At 35.8% G+C, this 25,936-nt stretch overlaps 1 protein-coding gene across 4 annotated transcripts in view; it reads left to right on the top strand.

Annotated features, from left to right (window-relative positions):
* Positions 1-25,936, top strand: part of GAS2 (growth arrest specific 2) — a 117,173-nt gene that overhangs the window by 57,273 nt on the left and 33,964 nt on the right. For 3 of the 4 annotated variants that reach the window (XM_054585986.1, XM_054585987.1, XM_054585985.1), the window contains 3 exons: positions 4,005-4,146; positions 10,490-10,597; positions 24,380-24,433. In XM_054585986.1, the coding sequence (XP_054441961.1) occupies positions 4,005-4,146; positions 10,490-10,597; positions 24,380-24,433 (304 nt within the window). The remainder of the gene's footprint in view (positions 1-4,004; positions 4,147-10,489; positions 10,598-24,379; positions 24,434-25,936) is intronic. The other variant, XM_054585988.1, reaches the window with a different exon arrangement.

The raw sequence follows: 25,936 nt of genomic DNA, 5'->3' as shown, positions 1-25,936 counted from the left end.
CATAATGCAGCAGCCTTTTGGGGAGCAGAACTAAAAGCCCTATTTGGTGACTAAGTTGGCTTGCAGGTGTGGGCCCCCAACCCTGGGGAATTTCATGATTTACAGCCTGTTGACATCTCCAGACAGACAGGAAGCCAATGAATCGTATTTAAGTGTGCATTTCTGGACTGGCTGACTGTACCTTAGGCAGCCTGAAGTTTTCAAAAGCCAATATAAGCAGAGATTTGGGGCTTAGTGTTGATTTTCTGCGTTCAGTGGCATAGCTAATTTTCAGCCTTCCCAGATAAAAAAAAAATCTCCAGGGCAAGGTTCCATGTGTGACTGTGTTACCAATTTCATCCAAATTTAATCTACTTTGTATCAGACATTGCGTGAAACCTATTGTCACTCTAATAGTGCATTTCTTATTTCACTTCATAAAGAAAAGAGAAGAAAAAAAAATATGTAACCTGTTCCTGAAAGGTGGCATGAATCCACCTACAATTACAAATGAAATCATATTTTCCAATAGACCTACTTTATACTTTCAAATATGATGTTTTCACTTAGGATTGATATTTAATTGGCTGTGACTTCTAGTCTTTTAAATTCCTCTACTTGCACTGCCCAGTGTATGTTATTCTCTTAAGAACATTAAACATAAAATTTTATACCTTGATAGAACTAGGAATTCAAAAGTCTAGGGAAATTAAGAAAGAGTTGCCTGCTGAAGTTCATCCAGTGAGTTAGTAGCAAAGCTGACTTTATAACTTGGTGTTCTCCGCTCCAGCACTGAGAGATTTCTACTATTCCACACCTCTAGGAAAACTGATTTTAAAAAAGCCTATAATAAGTTTTATTTTTTTTGTAAAAGATACAAACAATATTAATATAAACAATATTAATGATATGTAAATCTTGATTTTGATGCTGTTATTTAATTTGGTGGTATACTATACTTTAAAAGTAAAACCTTCGGCAAAAGTACCTTAGTGTTACAGTTTTCTGGTTGTACAACATTTGAAACATCAATTAACAGCGATCTCAGAGCTTGGGACATACGTCAGAGGTGTGATAGGCATGCGATGGATACTGTTTTAATTCCTTCTAACCATAAGAAAATACAAGAATTAGAATTTCCATTTTACATTGAAATAAAACTGAGGCTCAGAAATAAAGTGAAGATGCCCCAGTGTGTCAGACACATGTATGTTGTTCAACAGCAGTCGCTTTTCTAATGTTCTCTCTCTGCTCTCCCTCCACTCCTCCCTCAGTCCTCTAGGGCAGACCATTTTCACCTTTGCTTTCTTGATGGAAAGCAGACTCCTTGAGGTTAAGTGATTTGCTAAATTTAAAGAGCAGGTTAATGACACAGGTAGCTCGCGTCTACCTCAGGGAAGAATGATGCCCAAATCTTCACGTGAGCATTGTTGGTACTTGTCAATGGTAATGAAATGATGGGTTGAGTTCAGTGTAATTAATAAGTATTAGAAAGTAAAAAAAAAAAAATGTATTTTAGTTTTGGATAGGGTGTAAAGTCATCCAGAGCAGTGGTCCCCAACCTTTTTGGTATCAGGAAATGGTTTTGTGGAAGACAGTTTTTCCACGGATGTGGCCGGAGCGGGAGGCAGGAGCGGATCTCAGGTGGCAAGCAAGCCAAGAGCTGCTCCCTCGTGCACCCGCTGTTCCCCTCCTGCTGCGTGACTGGTTCCAAACAGACTGTGGACCAGCACCAGTCCGCAACCCAGGGTTTAGGGACCCCTGATCTAGAACATTTTTTGGTAAAGCATTTATGTACATTTAATATTGACATGTTTTATTAAAGTGATATACACTTAAAGACCCCAAACACTGAAAGCAAATACATGTTTGGAACCCAAAATTATTGTGAAATGAGAATGCAGGAATTTTTTTCCCATTTAAATAGTAGTAAGTACCTCCTGTATTCCAGTGTCTGTGCCAGCTACTGCGGATGCTGTGAGTTAGACCGCAGTCTAGCACATGGTTGAACCAGTCCCATTATGGCTACATGTGTGAAATGTTAAAATACAACATGATAAATGGTGTCTCCGTCTTTTAGCCAATGATTTTTGTAACTACAAAATACTCCATTCAGTAGAGGCAGTTCTCAAAACAGCAATTGTTCAGTTGAGTTGATCCAGCTTAAACTTTTGTGTACTGAATTCTAGTGTTTTCCAGCACTCAAAGGACACCTGACACATAACACCTATCCTTACCATGTAAATCCTGAAAAAATTTAGAAAATAAATGAGTGGCAGATGGAACATCAAATACGATCATTATTGATGAGGACCAAGTTGACAGACATGCTTATTGTCTTTAACAGAACTGCAGGGTTAGGCCAATTAATTGCCTAATTGCAAGTAAAGATGAGTCAGGATGGAGGTTCCTACGGAGACCTCCCTCTGGGCAGTTTCTTCCCTAGAAGAAGGTAAACTGAGTCAAATGTGCTCATTTTATTCTTAGACTTACAATGTGATAAATCTTTTACTTATTGGAGAAGAATGAGTAATGAAGGAGAAAGGCCAGGAATTAAACTAATTGAGCACCTCTACAAGAATAAAACATTAAGAGAGAGAAAATTACTTTTCCATAGAAATACCTGGTAAACAGTTAAAATAGCAAGCCATTAGAATTTGATAATCATCTAAGCCTTTATATTTAACTCTGTTAATATGTTATTCATCTAAGATACTAGACATATTGTCAGCATATTTGTATTCTCTATCTATAGATTGTTTAATTTGTAGATTACCCATAATCTGTAACTTTTCCCTCCTTTCTAACACAGTCACCTGATTAAAATATCAGAGAAAACTGGCCTCAGTCCTTATGTCAGAGAACCTGGATTTACATCTTTGAACAGCTTCTATGTAGTTATACGTTCTCTGGATCTGTATTCTTACCTGTAAAAATGAAAGTGTATAACTAAATGAACTAAATGATATCAAAGGTCCTTCTTAGCTCTTAAAAGTCTGAAGTTATCTTTGGCCTCGTCCTCCTGGGTACAATTGATGTACATCTAAGAAATCAATGTGTTAGTTGCCCTGGCTGGTGTGGCTCAGAGGACTAAGTGCCGGCCTGTGAACCAGAGTCACAGGTTCCCAGTCAGGGCACACGCCTGGCTTGCGGGCCAGGTCCCCAGTAGGGGGCGCATAAGAGGCAACCACACACTGATGTTTCTCTCTTTCTCCCTCCCTTCCCCTCTTTGAGAATAAATAAATAAAATCTTTAAAAAAAAAGAAATCAAATCGAGTTTAAGTTTAGCTGAACAAAAATATGGTTATGGGAGGTAAGAATGATAAGAATGCTGATAACAGCTAATCTGTGTTTTTTAAAACTTTTATGGCATTTGTAATTTACAACACAATGTTTAACAAATTATTTTAAATTGTTTCTCTTCTCTGTTCATTCTCTTTCCTAGTAACACTAGACATGTTTTCATTATATTGTTCTTAAGAGAATAACCCATATATAATCCGTTGTTCACTGTCCCTGAGCCCTTAGGAGGTATACAATTAACAGTGAATTTCTTCTCTGTTAAATCATTTAAGAATGTTTATTTTGGGGGTTGCTGTTTTCAAACTTGGCTCTGACCAATTTTATTTCCATCTTTAACAAGGTTGTGTCCAAAATAGCAGTTCCATTACAGCACTAATATCATTTGCTACTAAATGTGAAAGTTGAAGACTAAATTTCATATTGTTATATATTATTAATTCATTGATATATTACCTGTAGTATTTTATTTAATTTTAGTATGTTATGTGTTATATGCCTGTTCATATATGTGTACACACACACACACACACACACACACTCACACAGCAGATATGTTCTTCCCCTGCTTAAAAAAGATGCCATTTAATAACTCCATTTCATGCCAGGAAAAGTTAGTGTTTTAAAAAAGTCATCAGTTCGTTCCTATAGTGTTCATAATCAAATGTAACATGGTAAGTGTATCATTATAAGTTATAAATGCATGATCCGGTATCTTTTAAAAGGTATGGTGTGGAGCCTCCTGGTTTGATAAAATTGGAAAAAGAGATTGAACAAGAAGAAACACTTTCCGCCCCTTCTCCTTCGCCCTCCCCTTCATCAAAGTCTTCTGGAAAAAAGAGTACAGGAAACTTACTGGATGATGCAGTAAGTAAAACGGGTCTGACTTCTTACTACCACTTAGTCTTTCTTTTGAATTTCAGAACTCATTCTGTAAATCTCTTAGCAGTCTAACCTTCAGTTATTTCAACTGCATTGAAATTCATTTTAAAGTCCTATGAAAAAATGTGTAGTTCTATAATTTGTTTTGAGATTCAAAACTGAGCCAGTCATTACAGATAACGTGTCACTTAATTCTGCTGAGTAGTAGCTAAAATTTTAGTATAATGTATCAACTTTCTGAAAGTTGGCTTTGAACACACTTAAGTCTGTTGCCAATAATTCCTGGGTCCTCACGCACAGATAAGAAGCTTGAGGCAGGAGAGTTTAAGGATTGTTAGGGGAGGGAAAGCAACCCGTCAGAGATTAGAACTGCCCTGGAGGGAAAGCTGTGGGCAAGGTCTAGCACTGTTTTCAAGTGCTCTCAGTATCTCTCAGGCAGGTTTCTCCTTGAGGAAACAGAAACTTAGAAGTTGAATCACCTGCTGAGGAAAGGCGAGGAACTTAGATTCCAACGCAGTTTTGTCTAACTCCGAGGTCCCCATTCCTCTACTCAGCAGAGTCCTTGAGTCAGTCTCTGACAGATTAGGAATGATTTTCATTATACCCTTGTAATCACAGATTCAGGGTGCAGCAGCAAACAGGATGAATTACAACTCCTTGGCTACCTCTCTTGACCGTTTAGTTTTGGTTATAAGTGGTGCGTTTGGTATTTGTGTGTATTTACCTCCCAGCATGTGTATTTTGAGTGCAACTGTAAAAAAATGCTAATTTGTTTTATAGAAACTAGTAACACCATTCAGTCTAACATGAGAGATGTTAGAGTGAATTTTGTCTCACAAACATGGGGAGAGCCTTTAGAAACAGGCAGCAACCAGAATGGCCATTACATGGGGTAGCCGGGACTGGCAGGGACAGCTGGCCCCTAGCTGAGGGCTTCCTTCTCCCGCCCTGAACAGCCCTGGGACAACGGCTGATTGGCACTACGTGATACAGAGAGAGAGAGATTTCCCCATATTCTGCTTTCCTCCATGTGATGCTCTAACTTATGCTGCAGATTTAGATGAGCAGAAATAGAACTTTTTTTTTGACAAGTTGAGAATTCTTATTTCTACTAAAGGCAGCAAACTTAAACTTAGCCTGTCAAGGTATCTTAGCCAGTAACAATTTAATTTAATTTCTTTTTTTGTTTAGTCTACTCAGGAATTAAACAGTAGGCAAGGGCGGGGCATATTAATATCAGCTAAAACAATGTGATTGTGGGGAGAGAGGGGTATAAGGGAGATAAAGGGTAATGGAAAAAATACAATAAAAATAAAGAAATCACAGGACTGTTATGAAGGATCAGTTATATTCTTGTTACAGTATTTATTTTTTCAGTTATTGAATAAAGTATTATATTAATAGTAGATAATAGTGCATTTTTTCATATATTGATGTGAACGGTGTTCTCACTCAATTTATACTTTGTTGTTTCGACTTATTTTGGAGTAAGATGTTCCTTTAATCTTTCTTTTGTAAATGTGTTTCTCTGGGGCAACTACACTTGATTTTAGTCCCTTTTCCCTCACTTGTCACCTCCATTCATTTTCGTTAATGCATTATAGTCAAAATTCCAGCCAGCGTCACCTTTAACCTCCTAATGAATGAATTACTGAATCAAATACATTATGTTAGTCCTCAGAGTATGAGGCTACTTTCTGGGGTTTGACACTGTTGACCCATGCGTTTTTGACATTATTCTCCACAAACATTATTATCATCAGAATGATCAACCTACATGCAGCTCCACTTTGATGAAAATTACATAGGGGTTCCCTTTAACATCGAAGAGTAAATCCCCAGCTCATTTATATGTCACACAAGCCTCCACATTCTGGCCTGTTTTGTCTTTCCCAGCTTTACTGACTTCCAAACTCACCCTCGCATTCTGAGGTATCCATTGTAAAGATGTCTGCTAACCCCAAATTCCTAAAGACATTTTATGCACTGTGTTTTTCCACATTTGCTTTCCTCACCATACGTATACCTACTCATCTTTTAAATCTACTTTTAAACACCATTTCATCTTTTAAAATTCAGGTTGTGTGGCCTCTGATATAAAGCTTTTCTTGGCGTCTCCCATTCTAGGTAAAATTGACAAAGTAGTCCTTGATGCCCCAAGAGTTTTAGTACATTTTATGACGCATTTACTTCATTGGGTGTAAATACCTATTATTCTCTATGGGCTGTCCTTGTTCTTAAAGACAAGGACTGGCTTTTATGTATCTATATCTATTAGTGCCATGTTTTTTTTGTTGAATAGATTATCAGTGTGGGCAAGTAAGGTACAAAGAAAGCTTCTTCCTTGTTCTGTTTATCTCGAATGACCATGTGCTCTGACAGTGAGGGTACTTTGCGGAGGGAGGGGATATTGTTCCTTGAAGCTATTTCCATGCACCGGGAAGGAGTAGCTAGAATGGTCCCCATTCTCAACACCTTGTCCCCCGTGTGGCCACCCGTCATCCTTGAGAAGGGGAGGAAATTGACGGGAGGGAGGTGGCGGTGAAACAACTGCGGTGTAGGGATTTTGGGAAAGTTTTTCCAATGATCCGGTTTAGAAGAAGTAGAATGAGATAGAAACCCCTTTCAAACAGCAAGACTGTGAGTGTTACTCCATGGCTGTTCTCCCTCCTCCGAGTTCTAGTCTCTCATCTGGACACAAGGAAAGGGGTCTCAGGAGAGCTTTAAATCCCCTTTAATGTTTACCAGAGTTTGGGAACATAACTATCTGTTTAGTTAGGGGTTGTAATTGAAGGTAGGAAATGTGCAAAGTGGCTATTTTTGTACCCTTGCCAGCTACAATGCTAGGTTCTAAAACTCTTTAAACCAGCATTTCTCCAAGAATGTTTAATCAAATATAACACCCCCAGATGCCCCGCAGGGAAAAGAATTCCATGGTTAGGTTAGTTTGAGGAATACAGCTTACTCTATTCCTTGTGTAGAGTCTGGCAATGCACCATGGTATATCAAAGGCACTAGTGAACTCCATAATAAGATCTTGTTTGACCTGGAATTTTCCAAATTATTTGGCCACAGAAGTCTCTTATAGTCTCCTTCACACTGTGTTGGGGAAATTTCATTGACTTATTTGCATTCTGTCTCAATAAGTGTTTTTCACCAAAGTATTTTATTTCAGGGACAGTGGAAGAGGTAAACATAATCTGAGCCTCACTAATGATTTAAATCAGAGCTTCGTACGTCAAATGTAAAAAGTAAATAGTTTCTATGGCATTTGCTTCATTGCATGTGAAGCATATGTAGCTGTTGGAAATTGAAATTCATGTACTCTCATTTGTGTTTTAGAACGGGGGGTATATTAAAAAATAGAGATTGCTTGCAAAGTTCCTGTGTTCAGTTAAAAATACTGGCTAGTCTGCTCTGGCCAAGTTACTATTTGTATCCAAAAGAAAAGAAAAGAAGAGAAGAGGATAAAGAGGGGCAATAAAAGAAGAAAAAGGAAAAAAGAGAAAGGAAAAAGAGTAAGAAAAGCAGATCTGTGTTAAGATATCATGTTTTGGAACTTTCAATGTTTTCTCACATCTCTCTGTTTGCTATGAGGGGAATTGTGGAAAACTGGAAAAAAAAAAAAAATAGATGACCTTTATGTGGATAATACATCTCACCTTCTTTAATCAAGATATCATAAAAGAACACACAGTGGATCCATTCAGATTAATTTATTCTCCTGATGTCCTGATAGCATGATTCAGCGGTGATAAAATGGTGGGATCGGGTTTAGTTCTCTTTGCATCCCCTCCTGTTGAGCAGGTTCCCACACAATGAGTTGAATGCAGTTCTAAGAAACCATTCTTACTTTCTTCCTCTTCTCCATCAACTTCCTCAGTCTGGGGATGAGAGATAGTGTAATTCGGAGTAATCAGGCTCCTCTTGAAATCCCATTTCAGCAGAAAACTGGCTAGGTTCCTGGCCCAAAATGGAACACCTGCCAGACTGACTTATCCCCAGGTAACGTAAGAAGCACAGATGTCATCTGTCGCGGTTTACCTAACAGTGTATTTCCACTACCCACAGTCTGGCCTTGTCTCTTCCATTTCTGCCTCTACCTCTCACACAACTACAAAAAAGCCCTTGCTTTAAAAAAAGAAAGAGAAAAGAGCCCATATTCAAAGCTCAGAAGGCAAGAGAGAAGGGCAGGCCACTTGAGAAAATGTATTTTGTATTTCACTTCATTGGATCCCAACAGTTTCTGTGTTTTGTCTAAGAACACTTCAAGATGGGAATACTTTTTATATATACTGTGATTGTCATTGCTTAGCAGAGGAACAACTTGAACACCACTTTACACTTTGTTCAATTACTGTGTGGCTGTAAAGCTGTGCCACGCACGGCCCTACTAAAGTTTGAGCCGTGTCCTTTTATGATGCTGACGTGTTGTTTTATTATCACCGTCTTGTTCAAGAATATCCATACCAAAAGTCCCTAGAGACAGACTTCTGTTAATACTTGGGTAGTGGGTGGATGTCTCTATGGGCCAAGTGTCATATGGTAGAAACTCAAGTACAGGCATCTAATCACTAACTTGATGATGTTAGGCAGTTTTCTCATTTTTCAATGAAACTCATCTGTATGATTCTTTAAATCCTATCTTAATCTATTGCACTTATTTCCCCCTGTGTCCTGCATAGGCTCAGGTTTTTGTTTATCAATTCATTTATGTACTCAATATACATTTATTGAACACATAGTATATGTCATTACGGCATTGTATCTTATTCCAAGGATTTAAAACTGTAATGAAATACCATCTTCACCCATAAGTAACTCACAATCTAGCAAAGAGAAATTAAGGTTAATCAATAACTGATATACAATTTGAGATGATAAGAATAAGTATTAAGAATTAAATAGGTTTACATGTTGTCAGAATTAGGGATTCTAGAAGGGACTGATGAAAATATGAATCCCAAAGTTGGTTCTCTTCTCCCAGCTATAGTATTATTGGTTTCTTTTTATGTCTTCACTGAGGTATAATTATACAGTTCTTAAGATAAGTTTTCATCAGTGTCCCTCCATTTTTTTTTAGCTTTTCCTCTAGTTTTTTATGCTTCCGTATTTTCTGGAATCTCTTTTGATCCAGGGAAACCAAGCTGTTTAAATCCTTTACAACAACAAACAAGTGAGTTCATGTTACTCTACCTGCAGTTTTTGCTAAGTAGAGAGCTGAGTGAAGTCAGATGTTGCATTATTTGAGGGAATGATTGAGTATCTTTGATGACACAACTCTAGGAACATGTCTTTGTGGAAGGAAGAATTCGAGTGGGAGAGTCCAAGCCAATGCCTTCAGAAACTAAATTTATTCTACCTAGCTTCTCACATGCAGGCTTCACATTATTTAGATATTTCTTCCAAGGAAACTTTGGTTCAAAACACGGAAAATCATTGTGTTTGGTTGGTTGGTTGGTTGGTTGGTTAGTTGAAGAGAGGACAGTCATGAAACACAGCATGACAGGTTCTTGTTAAAGCAAAACATAAATATAAACCTTATTCCTTAAATCATGGACTATACATTGTCTTCTAGTAGTCACAACAATAAGCATTGTGCACATATCATTTAAATAAGGTTTTGTTTTGTTTTTTAAAGAATAGGGAGATAGATAAAATAGAAATTCAGAATAGAAAATTCTGGTATTCAGACATGGGTTCTAGACAATGCATTGTAAGATTCTGTCACACAAGGAGGTTTTGGTAGGTGGCACTTACTGAGATGGAGGGAATTGCTGGATGAGCCTGGGTGAAGTAGAGATGACTTCTTTAAGAAAATCTTTAAGTTCAAAATAAGATGAAACTATAGTCTTATTTAAAAAATAGCTTGTTCTCATTTATTTTGAAATGAGTAAATTTCATATTGTTAAATTATAACGGGGAAACATACATTAGCTATGTTAAAATACATTCTATTCTAGTTTTCAGTATGGTTATCTTGGCAACCCAACGTACATGATCTGTTCAATCCTCCCAAAATGAGAACCCAGATCATCATTCCTATGCCGCCGATTGATGTGCGCATTGTTAGCCTCCAGCTTCATTACCATTGTCATCCTCCTGCATGTACCTTAGTGCAGTTACTGGCCTTCAGAAAGTGCCTTCTGGGCCTGGCCTTTATACAGTTAGACTCACTGTGCTGTTTCTGTGCTCCAACCATGCTCATAGTCTGATATAGAAGAAATTTAAAAGCAGTAATGGTCCAGGGGCTTTTGAACCCACAGAAGCAATTAATCTAAATGAGACTTGATTAAGGAGAGTGAACTTGCCTGCTCTTCTGTTTCAGGTGAAAAGGATTTCTGAGGATCCTCCTTGCAAATGCCCAAACAAATTCTGTGTGGAGAGGCTCTCTCAAGGAAGATACCGAGTGGGAGAAAAGATCCTCTTCATTAGGGTAATGTTTTACTTTTCACTTGATATCTTGTCCTTTATGAAACTTTCAGGGCTTGAGTTGGGGGTTACAGGAAAATATGACCAATAACTAAGTAGGAACTCCCCCTCTGTTGGTTACAGTTGGACTTGAAGACATGAGTGATGAACGTTTTAAAACGTATCATATGTAATTACTGCTGAGGGCTAAATAAACAGAACTCTCTCTCTCTCTTTTTACACATATACACAGAACACATACCAAATAAATCATAGAGATGAAATAGAATGAGGAAAAGAAAAAACAACAAATTGCTTTTTGTTTACAAATTTGGTTTCGAAGGAACTATCACGCACACACACACAGATACACACGCGCGCATCTGTCCCCAGTGGGAAACAGAAATCAATATTCTGCCCTGGTCTTCCACATCTCAGCTTTGGGAAGATCATCCTGTTGGTCCTGGTAACTTTCAAATTATTTAAACATGATTTTTCAAGATGTTTGGGTTATGAACCAGAAGGAGGAAAATGAAAATTCATTACAATAGCATGGTTAAATGGTGACTGCCATTTCTTAGTTAGCTTTCTGGGATTGAATAAAGAAATGCGGACCTGTGCCAGTGAATGATTTGGTAATCTCTGTCCATTTTATATCGTGAACAGTTTAAGATTGTAATTAGTGGCTCAATAAAGTATCATTTCAGGCCTTTCACTTGTGATCTGTCTTGGTTAATAATCAAGAAACCTTAATCTCTCAAAATAAGTCTGCATCTTTTCATAAGACCAAGAATTCTTCTCAGAAAGAAGAAAATGAAAAATATAGCACTTATATCTTTCTAGAAACCTGCAATTGATAAGTACTTTCGACCTCATTATTTTACTCATTTCCTAGATAACAGTGATTGTGATTCAAAGGAGCTCTAGTCTCTTAATATGACTAAGTTACAAATATATTGCTTATTATTTGTAAAACAGAATGATTTGAATGTGTACATTTAGTACAGTCAATGGATAGTCTAAACAATACTCAAATCAGAGATGGCCGGTAGAAATTTTGTCTCTGTAATGTTTTCTTAATTTCAACTTTTGACTGAAAATTATTTTTAGGTTCAGCTTTTGTTTTTAAAGATTCAACAACATGGTATTTGAAGAAAAGTTTGATCATAATTAACCTTCGACAATAACGTCAATCATTTTTTATTTTAATCTAATTTAAGTCAAGGTTTATTGATTATGTTTTATAATTCAGATAATAATTGACATTTTGCTTTGGAATAGCCATGAAAGGAATGTAGTAAGTTTTATTACTAGGGGTTTGAGTAGCAGTCTGGGAGAATGGCCTCATAAGGACGAACAGTGGCTCCATTAGTGCCTACTGTTTTCTTGTTCCTTATTATAAGGATAATGTACAGGTTTATTTTAGCCAAGCTGCTCTGTGCCCTTTAGTACATTAAAAAATAGTGACTTAGTATTTCCAAAGATGTGTTCAAATTTCACTATGTTGGCTTTTCCCAAGTCAGACTCAGGCTCCTTGAGACTATTAGGCGCTTGAGCTCAGAATCAAAACAGGGTTTTAGTCATGTGAAAAATTATTCCTTTTATGATAGAAGTGTTGACAAAAACATTTACAAATTGATAAATTTTGTACTTATACACAAATTAATAAATTAGATACTTTTCTCTCTAATGTACCCTCATATCTTTAGGCAAAAAATAATTACACATGTTCATTTGTGTCTAGTCTTCCACATGTAGTCAATTGCCAAAATATTTGATATTTATATTTATGAATAACATAAATTTACATTGTTTTTTACCTTTAAGATATTTTTTGGTGTTCCATTTTACTTTTCAGAAAGCGGTTTTCCTTTTGGTAAAATCTGTGCATTGCATTGTTTATAGAGGAACTGAGATGTGCTTTACTGAAAAAAATTGCATAAACTTCCCTAGTGATACCATTTGAATTAAATGCCAGTGTGTTACAGCAAGACATACCGTGCACATTCAGTTTCATGCCTCCAGGGTCACAGCTAAGCCTGCAGTAAGCAGTGGACTGTAGCGTGGCTATGCACTGAATGGCCAGCAAGGCATGGCGTCTTGTCGCTATGACAGGTGCCTCTACCGCTTCAGCCACTCACTTTTTCTCATTTTGTGCTCTCCACATACAATTTGAACTTTTTTTTTTTAACAACAGATTTCACTTTTAAATTAACACGTTTTTTTCAACCCTTAATTTTAAAAAGGGACTCTTTATATAACTGCTTAAACTGGAAAGTAAAACTATTTGTTCCAAAAGGAAGATATCCATTAACATTTATTTATTGAAATTCTTAACGTTTGGCTTGCCGGGGGTCCTTTCCCACCCTGATGGAGGAAAATGATTCTAAAGACTCCTTTGTTGTTTCTCATTATCGACAGTGCCTTATAACCTCCCATTCCCTTGAGTTTAAGAGTTGAAATTTCACAGGCAAGCCCTGTGGCTCCGTTCATGGCACATTCCTCCCTTTTTCCTTCACTTCAGTGAATGCATAAACGAATAGCATCTCACTGATGAGTCTACACTTTGGCCACCACTTTTGATTTGTGGCAGGGACTGTATTTAATTCATTTTCCCTCTGCACTAAATCACTGTAAGGAACTGGCAGTTATTACTCAAAATAAAAACCCCTCAGAGATACAAGTTTTCAAATGATCATATGGTGGTTGCTGCTAATATCCTAACTTTATGGTTCTCTGAACACCGGATTAAGTAGTCAGCGCCCCTTAGTCACATTCTTACACACACAAGGGAAATGATCACCTCACAGTGTCTTCATTGAGGTTCTGTATTTCTTATATTTATATTTTTAACTTTTGCATATTTTATACTTTGTCATATCTTTTTTGAGGCCACTAAATATGGTCATATTTACTGTTGGATTGGCCAAAAAGTCTATTTAGTTTTTTCCATAAAATAAAAGACACGTTTTTGATTTTCACCAATAACTTTATTGATTTGTATATTTTGAGTATGTCGGCTATCTCCCATGTCAGCAATCTCCCATATAAGAGCGATTATTCTCAATTAATATCTTGATTTGATCGCTATCAACTTCAACTGGTCTACCTGACAGTGGAACATTGTCCAGTGAGAAACCTTCAGCACAAAACTTTGCAAACCACTTTTGACATGTTCGATCAGTCACAGCACCTTCTCCATACACTGCACAAATCTTTTTTTTTGCATTTCAGTTGTGTTTTTACCTTTCTAAAAATAATAAAGCATAATATGCCGAAAATGTTGCCTATTTTCTTACATCTTAATATTAAAATGACTACACAAAACTTCACCAATTTTGACGTTTTTTTAAATGCATGCTGATATGACAGCTGCTGCAATACAATCTAACAAACTTGTTTCAAATGCAGTTAAAGACAACTAAGTGCTACTAGAGCCATCTTACCGGAAAAACTAAACAAACTTCTTGACCAATCCAATACATGGTGTCTTAGCTTTTATCCCCTAGTTGTTTTTTTTTAATCAATCCTGAGAATAGCAGTGTCTTCATATAGCCATAATTCACCTGGCCATGCAAAAACAATTTTGTTTCTCAAGGCTGTTGTTAAGACCATTGACTTAGCTCTTATATAAAGATAGCACAATTATCAAAACAGTGACTCAGGAAAAAAGCTACCTCTTAGAAATTGTTAAATACAAGATTCTTCTCATAAGTCTGCATATAACATGTTTACTCTCATTTTAACAATTTCGTTGCTAACCAGATTCCAAGGTTTGTTGACAACACCCTATCACTTTACATATATGTGGTTTTATGATTATTATGTATATGAACACATCTTCTCTTTACACATTCAGACAGTTACAGTAGCAACAAGTATGAATGAAAATATAAGAACATGAGCAGATTAAAGAGAGCCCAGAAGACATTTTCTGCAGAGGATATCTTTGTTAAGCATATGTCTGTCTTATCTGTGGGTTTCTAGAAACTAGTGTATGAATGGATACTTCACATACATGACTATCTAGCATGTACTTACGTAAATGCATCTCAGTGCTTACGTAAGCACGCTTGTTTATATGCATATGTCTCCATTTAAAGGTGAGAGATTAATCTCTACCCAAATATAAGGAATCCAGTAGTGCAAAAGAAAACCTCTCAGGTTTTTTGACTGTGGCTTTTAGACAATCATGCTAATAATCCCTTGCCAAAGTGGGAATTCTCTTGTTTCTAGCTTATAAAAAATAATTTTCAAAGTCATACTTTTACTCCACATCTTCCTACATGGTTTTTGAGTAGTGGACAAGCAAGTTAAATGCTGCTAATTTGTTTCTGTGTAGTGAAGATATAAATTGACTTTCCTCCTAGATATATTTCATTTATTTTTCTGTGACTTTTGAATTTGGATAGTGATGATAAAACTCCCTTGTTGATTTTGTAGTAACAGAGATTTGGGTATTACCATTTAGCCATGCTGTATATCTTTTAAATGTACATAGATGGATCTCAGGCCGAATGTTCTGATTCGGAGGAGGATAGAAGTAAGAATTTTCCTTTGTTCATTTGTTCATTCAGTTCATTGGTTTCCACCCTGGCTTGAAGTATCAAGAAGTCAGTTGGCAATATGAACATGTGTAAGCTTCTGGGAGAGGTTTCTCAGAAGCCATAAAAATATCTATGCTATTTTATTTGTCAGCCTCAATTCAATGATGACAATATTCTATGTAAATAATCTTCAGTAATTTTAAAAAGTGATACCCAGTTAAGCAGTATCAGCATTACCTGGGAGCCTGTTGGAATGGCAGATTCTTGGTCTCCCCGACTTAGAAATCAAAAACTCTCTGAGGGTGGAGCCCAGCCACTAATGTTTTAATGAGCCCTTCAGGTGATTCTGAAGTTGCTGAAGTATGAAACCACCCATCGAAAAGAAAGAACGAATAGTATGAAGGCAGAAATTTGTTGTACATCACCACAGTTAGAAATCATTGCATCATAAAGACAATAACCATTCAGGTGCTAGAAATGATCAAGACTTCTATGTATCCTTGTGAGAAAATACTGAGGATATAATATTAAGTGGAAAAAAACAGACTTTGAAACTGTATTTACCTATAAAAATGCCTCTGTGTAGAAATGATATATAATTATGATTAAAATTTTAGGGGAATAGGAATAATGGAAAATAGGTTTTAATTGTTGAGGGCATAAAATTTGAGTGAATTTTTTGTTTTGCATTTACTTCTGATGATGACATTCACAATATGAACTCTTAAATACAGTCAGCAATCTGATACAGTTGCAAATTTGAGAATAAATAAAAAGGCTCCTATAAGCTGTCATATTAATTAGCTGATGGCTCCTTTTTCTGATGCTTTGGCTAAGCTTCCCATCCTTTGGAAAAGGGTACGGAGGTATATTGGAGTCATGTGTTACAGACTAAGGAAGACTTTGCATTTTTATTGTGCATTTGTAGCATATTTTTCCTTGGCTGAAGCTTTAACTTTTCTTATCTTCCTTTACTCTCCATTCTGAAAACTCAAATTGTTTGGGGTTAGTACTAGAAGAAACACAAGCATCCGTATAATGCTCCTTCTCTCTGCAGACCCCGTAATTGAGCCACATACTCAGTTTTCTCTCAGGCACGAAAGTTTTAATTATGATCTCCCTTTCCTTTAAAGCTTAATTTTTAGTGTCATGCAAATAACCTAATATGATAAACTGGTCAGTGCTAATGTGATAAATTGATTTGTAAACAGCTCTAATGAGTAGAATGTCCATGGGGTAAATTCTTTACACTTAACATCATTGCTCTAATGATCTGGCAGTTAAGACTTTCTGGCACAATAATAAGCAAGACAGTAGGGTTAAATGTTGTGAGATAGCTGACTTTTTGTGCTTCTTATTTTGGGCAATAATATGATTTACTTAATTGCAATTTATCACCACCCTAACATTGTATTTTAATGTTGTTCAAGGTATGTTCCAAGGAATAATAGTTTCAGAAGATGTTCAAAGGTATTATTTATAAATAAGTTATTATTTATCATAGTAAAGAGTTTAAACAGGCTTCTTTAATAACTCTTTTTATTGATAATTGACTCTGTTAGTCCTCGTCAGAGCACATGGTATATATTTCATTTTATTTCTCTTCTCAGTGTGGTAGAGACTGTTGCCATTCCCATTTTATAGATGAGGAAGCTATAAAATGGAGGTTGAATAACTTCCCAAAGATAGAAGCTAGTAAGTGGTGAAAGTGGATTTCAAAGGCCCAACTCCTGAATTTATGCTCTCTACCACTAAGAAATATTGATTTGTTTGGGATTATCTGGGATTTCTTGGAGAGATGAATATACTAATGTGATCTATTAATCCCTTAGTACATAGTGAGATGTACAATTATATTTTCCAGATGTATCTGAAATTGTCCCTCTGCCATGTTCTCCCTCCACCCCCAACCCGAGCAGCATCCTGAGCTAGAAGGTCATGAAAACATACTTTGGGAAAGGAATGATCAGTTGAAGCAAATTTAAAAAATAATAATTCGTAACATAGAATTATACTGAATTGAAAGTGTTCTACATTTGTCAGATTTAAAACCCACGTATATTGAAGTACTACTAAGAAATACTGAATTTATAGTCATTTTTACCTCAAAGTTCCATTTGGAAATTATAATTCAAGGAAATGACTGGAAAACCTTTAAAGGAAAGACAGCTACAATTAAAAAGTATCATGTGTGCCAGGCATCTTAGCAAGTGCTTTATATACGCCTTGTCTCACTGAATCCCCTCCATCAGACAGCTGCGAATTGTTTTATCCTTTTGTTACAGGTGAAAAGACAAGTCTTTTTTCCCCCAGACCTAGAGAAGCTAGGTCTGAAGCAAGTAGTATGATAAACAAAATTGAAATTGAAATTTTGATTCTCAAACCCATGATAAACGCCCCCCCCCAGGCTGCTTCCCTGTGGCATGTCAATGAAATGCAAATATTTTATTCACAAGTTTAGTTCTCTAACAGAGCTGCTCCTTTTTAACAATATATTTAAGGCTCAACTATATAGTTGTGTACTCCTTGTACCAGTTATACTTTGAAAATAGTCAAAATGCACAAGGCATTACAATCGTATAATCAATAGTGCCTACTGTAAAGAAAGGGATATAATGTGTTTGCCTGACTCTATGAAAAGAGTAATAAAAATGATAGCAATATTTATTAAGTGTTTACATGTATGCCAGACACTGTTCAAAAAGCTTTAGATGGTGCACCTAGTTTAATAGTCAAACCCAACTGGAACTGTATACATCATAAGATATATTATCTGTTCTGATGTCTTTTTAATAGAAGTCAGATTCTATATTGCCAGTAAAGTCTTGTGGAGTCTTCTTGCTAATTGTAGATATTTTTAAAAGTGAATTAATATTATTTCAAATCATTTTTATAGCAGGCCTTCTCAGTTAGGTAAAACTATATGACAAAATGCAATATGCAGATGATGTATCACAATTGTACTCTTGAGATTTATATAATCTTATTAACCAGTGTCACCCCGATAAATTTAATTAGAGAAGAAAATAAAATAAATAAATAAAGTAAGATCTTGCAAGGAGAAAAAGAACATATCAGGTTCCATGCTAACACCGTAGTTGTTAGGATATTTTTTTTCATGTTTTAAGAAGTGTGACTATTTAAAGGGCCTAAAGAAAAGACAATGGATAATTTAATTGGAAGTCAGCAAAGGAATTTGAAATGTTATGGAGTCACCTTCTTTATACTACTTTTAGATGAAATCATCAGATAAATGGAAAGGTCACACACATTGTTATGGAGTCATTGTAATTTCTTCTTTATTATAAAAATTCTTCAGGATCATACCTGTGTGATAAAAATCAACTCACTGTAACAAACCAAGCAAAAGAGGCATCAGAGCTCTGTTGCTATAGCAACCCAACCCAGCAATGTCTTCTGGGACTCACTCTGAGGGAAGGTCCAATGGTAGTGAGTTATATTACTTCCTTTTCTACTCTTATGACACATATTGATTTACTGTGAGTAAAAAAGTAGCATGGTTCAAATTGCATACCTTTCCTGGTAATGAAAAATGGGATGTTATGTAAAAATGCAAAGGAATTTTAAACAAGAGCAAACAGTAATACTTCCATTTATCTTAGTAGAAGCATTACACAAACAGCCATTACTCAGCAGCTGAATGTTGAAAATTCATTAAAAAAACATTACTATAAACCTTTCCTTTAATTTAGCAATTTATGAGAGCAGTGATTAGGATTTCAAAACTATCTAATGGCTTACATTCATTTCTAGGAAAAATATGACCATGTTTGCCTCTGATGTATGTAAAATCTCAGATAACACGTGTGGTGCTCTAATCCATGGTAGGAGAAACATGGCTGCTATTAGCACATGAGTATTTCCAAACTGGGTATCTTTCTTTGCCCAGCTGCCTGAAAAGAACACTAATTCAGGAAAAGCAAGCAGCAACATTTAAAATATATTAAAACACTTTAATTTCATATTTTAAATTTTTTATTCTTTTTGCTCCATTAAAGACACTCTCATTTGTTTGTAACTCATTCACGTTCACTAAGGCTAGGCTAATAACGGGTAGAATGTACACTTTGGTAATACATCTTTTAAGAAACTTTGCAAATGTTAGTAAATGCTCTTCAACTTTCTTTCTGAGAAAGGCATATGTCCTGTGTGAATGCAAAATAAGCAAAGAGTGATTAATTTTTGCTGTAAAAAAGAAACCAGCTGTTAGGTCATTGTTTTTCTGAGATTATCCCTTGAGGTTGGAAACCTTTGACATACAAAAATTTAAACTAGACTTTGTCAAAGATTGCACCCACACTACATTTGACAACAATTTTAAAAGCAAGAAAAAAAAGTGTAAGTCGATATCTCTTACAAGAGAGGAAAGATTAGGTAATATATATATGGGCAGATTTCTATATTCTTATTTAAGTTGGAGAATTCACTTCTCCTTCTGTGGAATTGTTAAGAGGTGTATCAGGTGTGAAAAACAATAAATAAATTAAACCTCAAAGCCAAAGTACTTTTTCCCTGAGAATTTGGCCACTTAGCAATGACTAGAGTTTTAAAAGTTGTGTCTTCATTTCACCTGACCTGAGAAGCATTCTTACTCATCTCCTACTGGATTAGCAAGGTTTACCTGTCTTTAAATTATGCAGTATACTGGTGACTCTTTCACATTTCATCAAGAATAAATGGACACTTTTTTCACTAGCCACAAATCAAAATTATTTAAACTTCCAGAAGCACTAGAAAATTAAATGGCTTCTTTGAGAATGTGCACAGGTCCTATGGTCTGTATTTCCGATTTCTGCACTGCTGTAGTGTTTCTGCCATTAAGATAAATTACACACACACACACACACACACACGTATGTATATGTATTATAGTGTGGTGTGTGTATGTGTACTCAAAAGGCACAGTATGAATTAATATAATGATTTAGCATTTTGATTTTAGGAGAAATATTAAGTTGGCTTTTCTGTGATTGAAATTTAAATCCCTACTCAAGAATTTTGTGAGAAAAATAAACCTTTCATCTTGTCTACATTTCAGCACATACACTATTTAATATTCGCGGAGTGTCTTCTGCATGTCAGGTGCTTTTCTAATTACTTTCTCCTTTGATTCTTTTATTTAGCCCTCACAACTCTTTGAGATAGGCGCTATTATTATTTCCATTTTAACACTAAGGAAACCAAGCATTAGGGAATTAATTACTTGCCAATGGCCACACAGCCGTAAGAGTCAAACCTTCCTTTAAATTCAGTGTATCTGACTTCAGAGCCCATGGTTTTAACTCCGGTGTATGCTTTCATTCTCTTTCAGACTATCTAGTCTCTTGGCATGTCATGTTGTGAGTATTGCTCGACAGCCTCTCAACATCCATTAATAATTGACCGGTACTTAATGTGCAGCTCCTAATTTGCTTATCCATTTTGTGGGTGTTCTTTGGCAAAATATGAAGTTTAGTAGACAATCCCTGTGGAGAGTCAGAAGAAAGTACCCATGAAACAAAGAGTATTAAAAAAAATGAACAGTCCCCCAAGAAAATTCAGAAAAACCAACCAGAATGATTTTCACATTGTACAACGCATTTATTGATTTTTAAAATATATATTGACCAGACTTGAAAAGTCTTCCAGAAGGAAAATTTATTCTGGAAATGAAGAAGCTAAGGAATATTTTTAATTAAATATGTTTCCTTTTCAGTTTGCTTTTATGCAATGAAGATTAAATCCTTTAATTAGATTATGTACGAAAGGAGTTTCTGAACATGCTATGGTGGGGTAAGGAGGTTAAAATGGTCTTGTGTGCCTTTTTATACTTTTATGAAAAGGTCTAAATTAGACTTAAGACAAAGTGCAAACTGAAAACTTTGGGCTTAGCAACTCATGCTTTTAAAAGCAAGTTCTCAAAAAAATGGATGTTGAGGTATTTTTAAATAACATTTTTTCTTAACTGATTTTTCCTGGTACTGATGGCGATAAAGAATATCTTTTATATGGTTTGTAAGTACACTCACTTATGCATCATCTCATTTTATTTTCATTACTACCCTTTGAGAAAAGTCAGTGTGATTGTTCAACTCAATTTACATATCTTATTGAATTGAGGAAACTGTCGATAAAAAAGATTTAACAACTTTCCCAGTGTAATCCAGCTAGTAAGTGGTTGATAACTGGGTTAAATAATATATATTAAATCCCATATATTTTGAACTACACATAATAAAATATCCCTTTGGATTATTTAATCTTAACAAAAATGGAAACAATTGTTCACTATGTTTTTGATTCAAGGATTGTTTGCCTTGCGTTACGAAGTTAACATGGCAGTAATGTGAAATTGTAACCTTTTTAAGATTTTTCTCCTCTTTCCTTTTGCAGTCTTCCCAACAAGAACATTTCTTGGCTTATATGTCCTTTGCTGATATAAATGTGAAGGATTTTAATGATTAAAATAGGAATGATTTTTTTGCAAAAGGAAAGCAATGAAACAGTTCTACATAATCTGTCATGGTCTTGTATTATTGATGAGTCTTCTAGCAGTCCAAGCATAAACCTGTGAAATATCTGTCATTATAAATTACACATAATTCTCCTATGGGCTTAAGTTGCACACACAGGATGCAGCCAGAGTCATTAAGAAATGTATTTTGCAAATATGGCCGTCTTGAGTTGGTACTGAATTTAGTCAAACATGGTGGAAGCTTTTTCATTACAACAGGGACTATAATAAAACAGGACTCATTTGTTTAGTGGTATCTTTTTCATAAAATCAATGAGTTAAGCTTCTACGTGACTTGGTCATTTTAGATCTTGTGTTGCCTTTTTTCTCTAATACTTGACATTTTGAATTTCAGTTCCTCAGTTAAAAACATGGAATTCTGGTCCTGGACCCAGCAGGTGCCTCCGTGTGCTAACTGCCAAGCCTTTCATTGCAGGAGCCTCACTGACTCACACCAAATTTCAGTTCACTGGAATGGTGTGTGTCAATTTTATTACTGTTAACACTTATATCTGAAGCTTGCTTGTGTGTTGTTTTAGGATACATTCTGCCATTTCCTGCCATCTTGTTAGAAGAAATCTTTATGTAGATTTTGGGAGGAACAAAGTATAAGGATTTGGGTTTACTATTGGCCTTAAGATATATTCTCAGTTTGTTAAATAATGAAAATCCTGATGTTACTAAAAAAAAAAAAAAATTCCAGTAAGTTAGAGAATTATTTGCCATTTCTCTAAAAGAACCTCAGCAAGAAATCACTACATCACATGACTGTTCTGGTTGCAGCTTTCTTTTCCATCACCGTTTCTTTTACATACTAGCTTCTCTTGCCAACCCTGCACGACATTCACATCTTGTCCTCTTCACACTTTTGACTATCATGGAGAAATGCTATCTCTCGCTCAGAATTTTTATAATCTAGTTTGTGTTATAGACAAATTTTAGGGGCTATAAATTCTGTGGAGAAATTTATAATTATTTGAGAAATCACTATGTAAAGGGCTTTCTCATCCCTTAAAATACAATCTAGCCGATATTTTATTTGTTTATTTTCCCAGAAATAGACACCTTGATTAACAGTCTCTAACTTTCACTCTGAAAAGGTAACTTGTTATTATTATTATTTTTTAATCCAGCCTCAAGGATAGTCTGTCTGAGGCATCTCTTGAAAGCTAGTAAAGGGAAGGCCTGATTTAAAATCGGTCTCCTAACTTTGACATCAGGCATAAGGTTTCTGGGAATCCCATCTCAAAACTGGAGCACCCAGATAATAGTAACACATTAATTTGTCATCACCCATCAATCTGTTAACCATAATAATTTTACCCGGTCCGGGACTCATTTTTCAATATTCATGGTCTTTTGATGTCATGGGTTAACAGAAAAATTATGGAAACTCCTCTGGTCCACAGAACATTAGAAGTTTTATTAATGTCATGTTGCCTACCCGCCTGATAGGAAAAAGGCTGAGGTGGGCTTCATTCAGCCTTGCACAAGGAGGCACTTGGGACCACAATGTATATCACAAAATTCCTCTCCCAAGCTGATGTTTACAGTACACCTTTCACCCCACTTCCGTTTCCCTAATGCCCTGCAGTCAATGTGACAAGGAACTAGAAGTGTTCTTAGAAGCAAGATGAGGTCTGTCTCTCATATCCAACCTTGGAGAGCTCATGTATCTCTTTTATTTACTCAACATCTTAGAACAAAAACAAAACAAAACCCTCCAATGTGCACTGAAATAATTCCCGAGAACCATGAATCTTATTGACATCTTGGCATCAGGGATTCAACAGGGTCTTCCTTCGTGTGCAGTTCCCATAGATCCGATGGAACACCCATTTATGTACACCAGCTAGAGGAACGAGGAAGATGGAATTTCCAAGGATAAAGGGAAGATAGCCTTTACTAATAGATAAATTAGAGCTATAATAGTATCTAATCATATTAAGGGGGAAAAAATGTTTCCCAAGGATGGCTTCAGTTTAGAACTATAATACTTAGAGAATCTGGGGCATGTCCTTCAATCCTGATTGAAGGGCTTTCAACAAATTACCTTTCAGATAAAGTAGGTGTCTCTTTTGTGTAGAATGCTACATACATACATTTTTACTTACAACTGCAGGATGTGGTAGAGTACCTCATGGATCACACAGTTTTCTGAGAGTAAATGTAATGGTAGGGACTTGAATATAAGCAAGGGACCAGCACTGGTGAGCTGATCGGTACCAGGGAATTCAGAACAAGATGGCAGGATATCCTCAAAAGTAGGAGATTTCACACTGAAAATGACCACTTCATTTACTTAATTTTTTTTTCCAGGACTTCATCAGACATTCTCGAGTCTGGTATGTTTCTCTTGAGAAAATGAGGCACAAACTTGATGTTGATTGCCTGGGCAAAATTATTTCCTTACATGTATCTCTTATTTTTATAGTAAGAGTCCTGAGCAACAAACGAAGCCAAAGGACCCCAGAAAGGAGATAATTCTAGTGTTTGTGTTGTAAAATGCCAAAGGCCCTTTTATGTATGCTTCAGTTATCACTTAATGTGGATCTTTAGGTGATAAAACTTCACCGTAGGACATGAAGGAAAATATGTGAATAGTCATTCTCATTGTACCTTTTAAAAGGTTTCTTTAATTTTATCACAAAAGATCACAGTTTACATTTTCAGGTAATGTTCCTGTGCCTTTCTGCAATGAAGATGGAGAGCATTTTATGAACTTCATATCTTCTTGTTTCAGTAGGGTCTTCATGGTTGTTACTATGTCTCCACAGCCAAAGCAAAGCAGACATTTAAGGTAATTACTTATTAGATAATTAAGGGGAAACCTCTCCACTTTGCTTTCACTGCGGAGTCTTGACCTCTAGGCAAATGAGGGAAGTTGGGCAACAAAAAAGTGAATAATTTACCTTAGTTTTTCTTTTCATTTCTTTCCTCTTTTTCTTTTTTTAGTCAGGTATTTAAATGATTCTCCTTTGGTTTTCTCACTGCACTTTGTAAAAATGGCAATCTGGGGCTTATCGTCAGTGGGGGGCAAGCAGTAACCAAGTATTTTTGTCTTTTCTGAGTACAATTCCTATGCTCTGGAGCAGTCCTTTGTTGAGCTCATTACTAAAATTGTTCAAAAGTATAAATCTCAATTCAGCTTCTGTATGCAATATTATCTTGGGTTTTGCTTTAAATTATTTAAGATAATATGCTTGTGGAATACATATGAAGCACCCTATAATTTCCAAATATTTCCTTTCTACTCCCATTGCACAAATTGCCCTTTGTGGTTTATCACTTACGAAATCTGACAGACCCCTGCCAGACCTCTGCTGCTGACTCCTTACTTACTGATGTATCAGCAGTCCTGTGCCTAACACGTGTCATTTATTACTTTGGTACAATCAGGTTAAAGAAAATAGAAATGGAATATGACTTGAATTTGCAACCCTGAGATTGCTAGTGTGCACAGAAGGGTTGGTTCATTTTTAGTTTTTAAATATTAATAATTCTGATCTAAAAAGAGCAGCTTACTTGAATAAGGTTACCTGTTTCACATAAACACAAAATAATCATTAGAAAAGCTCCATTTTGTAAGTTTTTTAAGTAGGATAAACATATCTTTAAACTACATTATGAGATTTAGATTTCTAAAACAAGTATTGTTAATTGCATTTCTTTATGCATAATTTATCCTTCATGTATTCAACAAATACATGAGTGTGTGAAATGTGCAAAGAACTATTAGAATTCTTGAGGAGACAGTTCCTGAATAAACTCGGTTTCTTTGTAAAGATCATGCATAACAATGTAAATAATTGGTCATATACTGCTAATGATTCTGACAATGAAATTTAATTAGTTATAGACATTAATAATTGATAAGAAGGACAAAGAGGTTAATTCCTGAAAAGTTCACTTCTAAAATCTTCTCAATAAACCTGAAAATGTGCTATAAAACTAGAGTGCCTGATCGGGGTGGGGGCAGAAACTCCAGACATGATTTTACTTGGACCTGCTGCAAGACATTGCATAAAGTAATAGTAGCTTATGAAGCAAGTTACTATAACATGAAGGTGAACCTTAAGTCTGCTGACCTGGCTATGACAGCCTTTCCCCTCATTTATCCCCAAGGTTGATTGAACCACACTTGCTGGCTGGATGTGAAGTCTGCCCTTCCCTCTTCAGATGTCACTTGGTTAAAAGAGAAGATGTTGCCAGATGGGTTTTCTTTGTTTGAGAATATAAGTGTCCCTATTCCTTTCACTCCTTAAATTGCCACACCTCTCCTTTCTTCTCTTGAAAGTCATTT

The sequence above is a fragment of the Pteronotus mesoamericanus genome, unplaced genomic scaffold, assembly GCF_021234165.1.
Source record: "Pteronotus mesoamericanus isolate MK-2021 breed Mesoamerican mustached bat unplaced genomic scaffold, CSHL_Meso_final contig_90, whole genome shotgun sequence".
Taxonomy (NCBI): Eukaryota; Metazoa; Chordata; class Mammalia; order Chiroptera; family Mormoopidae; genus Pteronotus; species Pteronotus mesoamericanus.
Note: the sequence above shows the minus strand (reverse complement) of the source record. Positions and strands in the feature narration are given on the sequence as shown.